This window comes from Phaeoacremonium minimum (assembly GCF_000392275.1).
Source record: "Phaeoacremonium minimum UCRPA7 unplaced genomic scaffold PA7_03_scaffold_496, whole genome shotgun sequence".
Classification (NCBI taxonomy): domain Eukaryota; kingdom Fungi; phylum Ascomycota; class Sordariomycetes; order Togniniales; family Togniniaceae; genus Phaeoacremonium; species Phaeoacremonium minimum.
The window spans coordinates 692,392-702,486 of NW_006921398.1; the positions used below are offsets into that span (position 1 = coordinate 692,392).

Genomic DNA, 10,095 nt, shown 5'->3' on the forward strand with positions numbered 1-10,095 from the left:
ACAACCCGCTTTGGGATCGAGTGAGCCAGCCCGGCGTCCTGGTCCCTCTTATTATCTTATTGTGCACGATCCTATACCAGGTTGCCGTGAATCACGCTGCGTCCCGCGGTCGCCGATTGGCTTCGCCCGCTGAGCTCCTCTGGGATGCCATCGTATTCGTGATCCCGGCGCCTCTCCTGTATGCGGTTGATAACTGGGTTAACCCTCCGCTGTTCCCCCTTCCAATGGTCTCTTCTTCGGAACCTACCACACATGCGGCCAAGAGCGATGTCATGAGGCGGATTCTTGGGCTTGATAGGCCCGGCGGCATCGTGGCATCGGTGTCGCAAGCTGGCCGACGAACTCTGTCAAATGGCTTCTCCGGCGCGCTAGGGTTTAAGGGTGCCCTCAGCCAGCCGGCTGGGCTGGGGAACTGGGACAACTCTTGCTACCAGAACAGTATATTACAGGGCCTCGCATCGCTCAAGCCGCTCCCGGCGTTTCTGTCTCGGCTCGCGATAGATGGCAGCGCTGCCCGGATCAAGACAGATACCACGGAGACGCTGCGTGATCTGGTCGCCGACCTGAATCACATATCGAATAACGGAAAGACACTGTGGACGCCGGCAGTACTTAAGAACATGAGCTCGTGGCAACAGCAGGATGCGCAGGAGTACTTCTCCAAGTTGCTGGACGAGATTGACAAGGAGGCGTCGAAGACTACGAAAGCCCTGCGACGGCCCACCGGATTCGAGAGCGACAACTCGAGAGACGACACCAATGCCAGCCAGCATAGTGATGACAGCGGGTATCAAAGTCTATCGACGATCTCGAAGGGGGCGACCGACATACAGATTGTCCGAAACCCCCTCGAGGGGCTTCTAGCGCAGCGTGTCGCATGTGTTGCTTGTGGATACTCTGAGGGCTTGTCGATGATCCCGTTCAACTGCCTGACTCTCAATCTGGGCATGCACAGGACTGAATTTGACCTCTACGAGCGGTTGGACAGCTATGTACAAGTCGAGTCTATCCAGGGTGTCGAATGCACCAAGTGCACGCTACTCAAGTACCGCAACCTTTTAAACACCATTATCGAAAGAAGTCGAAAGGCTGGATGTCCAGACTCAGACTTTCCAGAGCCCCACGCAAGACTAGAAGCCATTGAGGCTGCTTTGGAGGAGGAAGATTTCGACGATAAAACGTTGAAGGCCTGCAAGATAACACCGCAGTCACGCGTGAACTCTACAAAGACAAAACAAGCCGTTATTGCTCGACCTCCCCAGAGCTTGGCGATCCATATGAACCGGTCTGTCTTTGACGAGACGACCGGCCACATGTTCAAGAACTTGGCTGGAGTTCGCTTCCCAATGACCCTGGACCTGGGTCCTTGGTGCCTCGGCAGCGCGGATGCTCTGACTTCGCAGACTGGTGGCGACAAGGCAGAGATACTCGACGAGAAATCATCTAGCGCCGTGAAGGGCGAAGAGGAGTGGCTACTAGACCCGACGGCTTCAATGGTAGCTGGGGATCTCCACCCGTCTAAGATCACCGGCCCTATATATGAGCTTCGAGCAGTTGTCACGCATTACGGGAGGCACGAAAACGGCCACTATATTTGTTACAGAAAACATCCCCGAGCTTCCGCCGTAAGGGAGGAGAACGGTGGCCTGGAGAAATCTAATCAGCCAGCTCAGTTGGCCCCCGAGGAGCATTCCGATGATGTTTCCAGCATCCACGAGAAAGAACCCGGAGATGAAGACCAGTTCCTTGACGCAGTGGAGACACCAGACGAAGACCCACAGACTGGTTCTCAGTGGTGGCGCCTTTCTGACCAGGACGTGACTCCGGTCACTGAGGAAACGGTCCTTGCTCAGGGCGGCGTCTTCATGCTGTTTTATGATTGCGTAGACCCGAATTCTGTTCTGACTTCCGAAGTCGATGTCGTAACGGAGCCAACATCGAAAGAGCCATCCACAAATGAAATTGCACCTATCACGTCCGCGAATATCGATGTCGACACTACAGAGGGCGGAAATGTCCAGGGGTCACCAGCTCAAGATAGTACGGCACAAGTGGAAGAGACTCTGAAAATAGCCCAAAACGTGCCGCTACCCCATGGGGATGACGGACTTGATGAATATGTTGATTCGATGGAGGATCCTGCCGAAGGCTCTGAAGCAAAGAGCTTATGATTCGATGAGTGGTAATAAAGTAGTAAGGAACACCTCATCATGGGATCTGACGGTTATGTTTGTTTTGCATAGCGCTGGTGTTATGGGCCCTTATTCAACACATAATGTGTGCGAAAGGGGCATACGGGTCCTTCATTGATGGATATACCAAACAGAACTAAATTCACTATTGTTCTTCTAATATCCCGAAACCTACTGTATCACATGAGAGTAGCCCGCGAATGTGGGATCTCCCTGGTATCACAGGCCTAGCAAGCCCACTCTATCCTCTCTAAACATTGTCGAGAACGCCAACCCCCTTAGCCCCTGGTCCAGCCCCAACAGGTGAAGACCTCGTCCAACCCACCCGACCTACACTATCGTATTCTATACGAAAACTTTGTGAAAGGGCAGTTTTTTGACGGCGTGGATTGTGATCTAATTGATGGGATCACTGCAATCTGGATCATGTTATGCCGTTGTGCTGTCTATTCCCTTGGAGGCATCAATGTCCCTAAAGTTGGCGTTTGGCGGATCGCGATCAAGCATGTAAGCGTACTTCTCGGAGTTGGCGAGTAAGAAATCTGGAACATCCCTATTGTGTTCGACACGGGTGCAATTGGCACGGTCGAATCTGTAGGAAAAGGGTCGAGGTTAGTATCAACGCTATGCCTCCTGAAAGTAAAAGCTTATAAGACTAGAAACTCAAACAAGTTTCAAGGGCCAATATCACAAAAAGCAAAGACACTGTAAGGAATTGCATGGGTGACTTACGCATCAATGCCATTTCGCACACGCTCTAATACCCTCTTCGGATCTTTGAACTCGGGCTTGTCCATCTCTGTGTGCGAGAAGCTCGTGATCTTGCCGGCCAATTCCTTGATTGTGCTAAAGCAGTAACTACAATGCCATGCTCCCTCGAAGAACTTATAGTCCCCGGCGTTGTGGCGCAGGTCATCCGGCAACACCGTGTCCTTGCCCTTCTCACCGCGGTATACTGTCGCCTGTGGATGGTCCCAGTTCGCATTGCTGAGCCATTGATAGCTGTAGTACATCAGCTTGGAACTCGCAGTCACACGCTGCGGAGCATTGCAGTTGCGTAGAACCTGGACTGTTGCCGGCTTGAAAAGCTCGTCGACGTCTGAGACGAGGAGGACATCGTCCTCGTGCGCTTCCTGGTCGCCTGTGAGGAAGGGGACCACCTGGCTGAACATGGCATTGCGCGATGCCGACTCTCGGTTCCACGCATTCTGGAAATCGCCAGTTGTGAGATCCATCGTTCGACGTATCATCTGCTTGTGATATGGTTTGAAGAGATCCCAGTTCTCCTCTACGTAGAGCGGCTTTTGCTTGTCCGTGAAGGTACGGTCGGACTCGAGAATTATGAAATAATCAATATAGGGGGCCATCTGACCTAGACGTATTTCGAGCAGCTCTATCTCCGTATTGATGAGCAGCAGATCGTAGACCTTCCGTTCCCTGACACGGTCACGGGGAAAAGCCGGTAAGCGGAAGTTGGAACAGAGTTGCTGAGCGGCATCAAGATCCAGGACATCTGGATGCAGCCCTTCGATACCGCCTGCGCCATGATGAGTCTTCGGGACTGCTCCTGACTGTAGATTTGGGAACCCGGAGAGATAACCGTCACCAGGCAGGCCATGTAGATAGAAGAACCATATTAGCACCAGGGCACTGGCGGCTGCTAGAAACTTGATCTGATGGTTGGCAAGAGCCTTATACATGGCTGGAGAGTTTTAAAGGGCAACACATGTAGAGGAAAGAGAGAGAAATAGCGGCAGAGAGAAAATAAAGAGAGCTTTGCACGCAAGTCTACAAAGACAGTCGGCAGTGGGGAATCAGTATTGGCTTGTATAGAGCCCGGGATCTGAGAAACACTAAAGAATACGGCTGGGAAGGGACAAAAGCCTAACTGAAAAACATTGGTCTCAGGCATTTCGTGAGCTCTGAAGGATCTGGGGCAGGCTGTCAGCAAGGAAAGAATCATCTCCGAAGAGCATCAGCCTAGCCAAAGGTGTACATTGCATACATATCACTTCAACAAGAGTGGCGAGGCGCCTGCCAGCCCACGGCCCAAACCCGATCACGACACTCCTTACCATCATGTCCGAGTCGTTCTTCGAAGGACCGGAGCTGGAAAGAAGCAGTTAACTAAAAGTATACAGCGCACTTGCTCACAGCCACAAATGTGACATAAGGTGTAGACGACCAAAAAGAGCGCATGAGGTTCTCGTATCCTGAACCGAACATCAGTGAGCCAAGCTCGGCCCAGTGCAAATTGAGTTCAGCTCCGCGTAGTCCCAAAGATGAGCCAAGCAGAATCGGGCCATATAGCGCCATGATGTAGTAGGGATGTCTGCGAGTGTCCGAATCGAAGGGGTGGAGTGTATTGGCAAGAGGAGACCACTCAGGCCGAGTCCACGAGCTGGTGTAACTAAGATTATGTCCCAATCCTAGGTGGTTGAAGCCGCCGACAGAGCCTGTACCGCACACGGGACGTGCGCAGTATTGCTTTCCTGTTCCTTGGCTCTCACTGCCAAACGGTTCACAGCATATCCTTACCAGCATCGAGAGGGTTCTTGTGTTACACGTGCACTGTATCGGAGGCAGATTGTCTCTCGTAGGGCTTAAAATCAGACAAGCTCTGCCCACGATCTTGTTGGCGAGCGGTGGAGAAATGGAACAGATAGAAAGGGCCCTGTCAGTCGCCGCGACCCCAACCCATGCGGCCTACCGAGACAACCTTAACCAGCTCGCTGTCATCGACCTATCCTAGGGTCCAAAGCGAAATGACGTTCCAGGGTACCGAATTCCATCCGTGGAAAGAGGACGGGAAACGAACACACCACCTCAAACAACCATTTCGCTGCAAGCCAATAGAAAGAAATAGGACAGCGGAACGCTCGGGCTGGCAACGCAGCGCTTCCTTCGTGATGCATGACAGGAGCAACGGTCCGCCATCGTGTGCTGTTGATCTTCCAGGCAGTCGTTATCTTTCGCCCAACTGACGTCTGCCCACCTGGTTCCTGCAAGGCCGTTGGCACGCTCCCGAGGGCCGAAAAAGGACGGAGGATGACATCTCGAGCTTTCTACATTTGGTCTGGCATGCCTCGAGTGCGCTCGGAAAGGAACCGCAACTGGCAGTGTCGGAAAGGTAGCCGTGGTAGCTTAACCTCCCCGCTTGGTGGCCGATGGCCTACTGCGTACTCTCACAGTCTTGGGGTGCATTGGCGAAGTCCAAGGTGGTCTAGAGCGCATGCTATTTTCAGAGCGCCTCCCATGTCCTCGGTCCATATTGTACAGCACCAGCTTAATGTTTCTTGAGTGATGAAAGCTGCGGCTCTAACCGGGAAGGCAGTTAGTGTGGTGTCGCTGTGCTCGCGGGGCAATTTTAATCGTGCACCCTGGCGGCGATCCACCCCTGATGAATCCGGGGGTTGCTTGGTGGGAAAGCTCGTATTTGATCCTCCCCGTCGGGCAGGCAGACATCGATCGATCAATCAGCAGGGCGAATTGTCTTGTGCTGCGGAATATCGTCGAGTAATGAATCATACGAGCTCCAGCACGTGCAGCCCAAGACTCGTCCACTGGCCGGCCCCCCCTTCCATGCAGTCAGGAAATCAAACATCATATCTTTTGCAGGGTGAAAAGAAGGCAAGGAGGAGAAATGAAGCTCAATCCGTACCTGACGCTAACCGACATCGTGGTTCGGATGCACACAGATTCAACTTTGTATTAGTTTAAGGTTAGGTGCATTGTCCAGTGCTGCCTTTTCAGCAAGTTGCCCCTGATGAGGGGCTTCCCAAATAGGCCCAGATTGCCCAGCATAACACAGCCAGCTCGCTGATCTGCCGTTTCCTTACCTCACCCTGCCTTCCTTTAGTCACGCAAAACCCACTCAATAGCCCCAGCAGCATGCCCACATGCTAAGGCATTCTGCTAGGACAGTTAGTTAAAAGAGCGAGCGATCAGCTGCAAAGCCACTTGCACAGCTCCTTCCTTCTACCAGGCGGCAGCTATTCATTTGTGTGAGCACCCTCGTGTCGGTCGAACTTTCCAATTCAACTCTGCATCTTCGTCTTTTCACTTCGCGACTTCCCATCTTGCGAGTTTCGACATTCACGTAGACGACCATTGTGAGATCATTCGCGACCGGCAGCTTTCTCAAGATCGACCGCGTTAAGCTTCACTAGCAGGACGCAAGGGAGGGGCCCGCAAGGCTTAGCTCTCCCTTCCAGGCGACCGCGAATTTACTTTGGCAGTAGTGTCCAGAACGCGGCGAGCTGACGAGTAGCGCCTACCTGTTCAAAAGGATACTTCACCAATCCACGACGACGACGCGCAGCCTTTGTTCTTTCCTTGGATATCTGCATTTCCTACCTCGCCCAACGCCAACGACAGTCGTTCTTTCCTTCGTGTTTGCCATTGACCCGCGCCGGAGCAGCTCTCATTCCCTACACAGCTCTTGCCCCGGCCTGATAGCTACCCGCCGCCTCGGCGACTGTCCCGTCCTCTGCACCTTTCCCCCGGGGTTTCCGCCCCCTGTCAGGGACGCATCGCAGGCATCATGTCCGGGTCCAGTCTTCCAGTGACCGAGAAGCATTCGCCTCCTGCTGGCCCACCTCTGCATCCAGCGTTCTACATTGCGTAAGATATTTCCTCCTAACTGATAGATCGCTTGATGCTGACTTCTCCCTTCGTAAAGGAGCTGGATCTTCTTCTCAAACCTCACCATCCTTTTTAATAAGTGGCTACTTGATACTGCCGGCTTCCGTACGTTTTCCTCTCGTCTCATTCTTTACATGTACCTTTCTTACTAACCTCTCATTATAGGTTATCGTGGGTCAACCTTGATTCCCCAAATGTGGAATTATATCTGCTAACCCATGTTGCAGCCGTGATTCTGACTTGCTGGCACCTGGTCTTTGCGGCTATAGTAACTCAGATCCTGGCCCGGACGACAAAGCTCCTTGATGGCCGCAAGAATGTTAAAATGACAGGTCGCGTTTACCTACGTGCTGTCATGCCCATCGGGCTCCTCTATAGCGGCAGCTTGGTGTGCAGCAATCTTGTCTACTTATATCTCAGCGTCCCCTTCATCCAGATGCTCAAGGTGCGTGCCCCGGTGGCTCATGTTGTTTTCTCTTCTCGCTGACATGTAAAAAGGCCGCAGCACCAGTAGCCGTGTTGATCTGCAGCTGGATTTGGGGCGTAGCAAATCCTAGTGTGAAGACATTTCTCAATGTCATGATCATCGTATTTGGTGTTGGCCTAGCCAGTGTTGGTGAGATTGCATTCAGCTGGATGGGCTTCATCTTCCAAGTTGGCGGCATCGTTTTCGAGGCTATGAGGCTTGTGATGATCCAGGTCATGCTCTCTGAGGAAGGTCAGGGGATGGACCCCCTTGTCAGCCTCTACTACTACGCACCAGTCTGTGCTGTGATGAACTTCATCGTGGCCTGGCTGAGCGAGGCCAGCAAGTTTGAATGGGAGGACCTCTACCAGACGGGAATGGGCATCCTACTGCTCAACGCAGCCGTTGCCTTCATGCTCAATGTCTCGAGCGTCTTCCTGATTGGGAAGACCAGCGGCCTTGTGATGACGTTGACGGGCATCTTAAAGAACATTCTCCTAATTGTTGCCGGTGTAATGATATGGGGAACATCGATCACGGCTCTCCAGCTCTTCGGATACATGATCGCACTTGGCGGCCTAGTCTATTATTCTCTAGGTTGGGAGCAGATCATGACGCTCTCGCAAGGCGCCGGCACGTGGGCAAAAAATATGTGGGAGTCGCCTTCACTCGACGAGAGCCGCCTTTCACCCCTCGTCAAGCGGACGATCATGATGGTCCTCGCCTTCTTCATCGGCGCACTTCTCATTGGTGGTTTCTTGTACAGCGGCTCGGATTCAGTACAGGTTTCTGCGCGGGCGTCGTAGGGGTCGGTCCCAGATGTCCTCCTGTGCGCGATTGGGTTGGGTTTGTTATGACACTTGTCTTGGTACATTAAATAAGAAGAGAATCATGGAGCAAAGGCGTTATCAGGATTTGGGTCATCGGTCAGAAGGTGGTATTCTACATATGGCGGGACATGATGGAGTCAAGACTCCGAGAGTACAGTCAGTGCATCTAACATAGGATAGACCCTGAAAAAATATTAGTACTGAATGGTGACAAGATTGCCCATTATACCACATGTTCTGATACTCTGTAACTCTACTTGGAATCTCAGCGGCAAGCTTGTCAGAGTGGAGGCTCCGCTCAGTAGAATTGGTCCAGCTGACTAAGCCACAGCAGGTGGGGATCCACACTCAATGAGCCTGATCACATTGAAGAGGCAAGCATCAAGGGAAGGGCGCAAGGACAAAGCTTTCTTTTATTCGGATAGGTAATGACAGTCTTGACTTTTCGATCCAGAAATACTCTGTTGGCCTCCAACGATCCACAGATACCGGAAAAGCTCTTTCGACCGCCTTACTTTCCTTGGCTGCCGGAATCTATACAATCCCAGAGAGGTGTCGGTGAGGGGCCTGGCATGCTTCCAGACAGGACAGCCGGAATACGGGACAAGTCGAATGGATGATATCGCGATATATAATGAGAATGAGAACGGGCACTGTACTTGCTGTCAGCACGCTCTGGCTTGGATTTCGGACGTCTGCAACCTCTCCGTAATGAAGGATTCGGCAAAACGTACGTCATGACTAGTGCAGACCACTAGGTGAAGTCTAGAAAGCTAGATCTTCGGCACGAGTTAGGATGCTGGCTTTGGCGGTGGCTTCGGCGTTGGTTTTGGTAAGATCACAAGTATCCCTTTCCCCTTTGCTTTCCCTTTCTTTGCCTCTCTAGGGGCCATGGCTTGCAAACAAAGTAGCGCTGGCGAATACACGGGGAAAGGGGAGAAGAAACGATAAGGAAGGAAGAGAAGCAGCAACTGAGGTGGTTAAGACCTCACAGCAGAAGAAAGCGGAGGAAACTTGAGGAATGCTTATCAGTGCTGGGCTATCCTTGCCATACACCGTTTGGCAATTGGGAGCAACATAGGTGATCACACCCATGCATGGCAGAGATTTCCGATTGTCCATGGGCCGTTAGGGAACACTCGTCTTTATGAATGCCTTTTTTTGTCTCAAGGTAAAGCATATCGTCCAGCGACCCCAGATTCAGAGAACGTGGGTACAGCTTCCTTCGCTGTCCAAACCTTGCCTCCACTGTGACAGGTAGCAGCCGGCAAGGCCATTGTAATGCGAATAATTTTTGTTCAGTAGCTGTGCCTTGCAATTTCTCGAGGACAAAATGAGGTTCAACCCAGCTGTCAGTCTTTAGTCGTAGCAGGAATGCTCGATAGTGACCACCATCAAAGGCGCTGATATGGTGTAATGTTTTACCCACGGGTTCCAAGACCTCGAGTGATTTGGTCTTGGTCCAAGTGGCATTAAGAAAGAAGGCTAATAACCCAATCTTCGTGAATTAAGAGTTTGTGGCCACTGCGATTTCAGCCTCCACTCGGAGATGCTAGAACCGACGAGAAGTAGGACCACAACCCTCTACATCTCCAGATGATTTGAGATGCTCAATCACCCCATCCCAATGCATTCATTTTTCCCCCCAGCATGCCGACAAAGCTATTTAGACTTGACATGGATCGAACCACTTTGCTTTGGGGTCGGGAGGCAAGAGAAACTCTGTACTAGGCAGGATTGAGGAACCACTATAACTCGAGCATGGCATCTGCGATTACTTGTGGTCTTTACCATTCTAAGTTAGGAGGTATCCAAAAATTTAGGATCGCGATGATTCTCACCGACTCTAGCCTCACTTCTCACCCACAGGACCAAGTTGCGATTTCGAGCCGCCATTTTCTCTTCGTCGAATTGACTGTGCACCTTCGCATTCAATTATTCATTATCCCAAGAAGCCAAGAAT

At 51.9% G+C, this 10,095-nt stretch overlaps 3 protein-coding genes across 3 annotated transcripts; 2 read left to right on the forward strand and 1 right to left on the reverse strand.

Moving 5' to 3' along the window:
• Window positions 1-224: 224 nt before the first annotated feature.
• Window positions 225-2,171, forward strand: UCRPA7_6912 (putative ubiquitin carboxyl-terminal hydrolase protein; the record flags this gene model as incomplete). Its single annotated transcript, XM_007919447.1, has 1 exon — window positions 225-2,171. One exon carries the CDS (start codon window positions 225-227, stop codon window positions 2,169-2,171), a length of 1,947 nt encoding a protein of 648 aa, XP_007917638.1.
• A 450-nt stretch (window positions 2,172-2,621) lies between these two features.
• UCRPA7_6913 (putative glycosyl transferase family 17 protein) lies at window positions 2,622-3,892 on the reverse strand (the record flags this gene model as incomplete). The annotated part of the gene is made up of 2 exons (XM_007919448.1): window positions 2,622-2,784; window positions 2,925-3,892. 2 exons carry the CDS (start codon window positions 3,890-3,892, stop codon window positions 2,622-2,624), a joined length of 1,131 nt encoding a protein of 376 aa, XP_007917639.1.
• A 3,380-nt stretch (window positions 3,893-7,272) lies between these two features.
• Window positions 7,273-8,108, forward strand: UCRPA7_6914 (putative duf250 domain membrane protein; the record flags this gene model as incomplete). Its single annotated transcript, XM_007919449.1, has 2 exons — window positions 7,273-7,281; window positions 7,335-8,108. The coding sequence occupies 2 exons, from the start codon at window positions 7,273-7,275 to the stop codon at window positions 8,106-8,108; spliced, it is 783 nt and encodes a 260-aa protein (XP_007917640.1).
• Window positions 8,109-10,095: the final 1,987 nt, after the last annotated feature.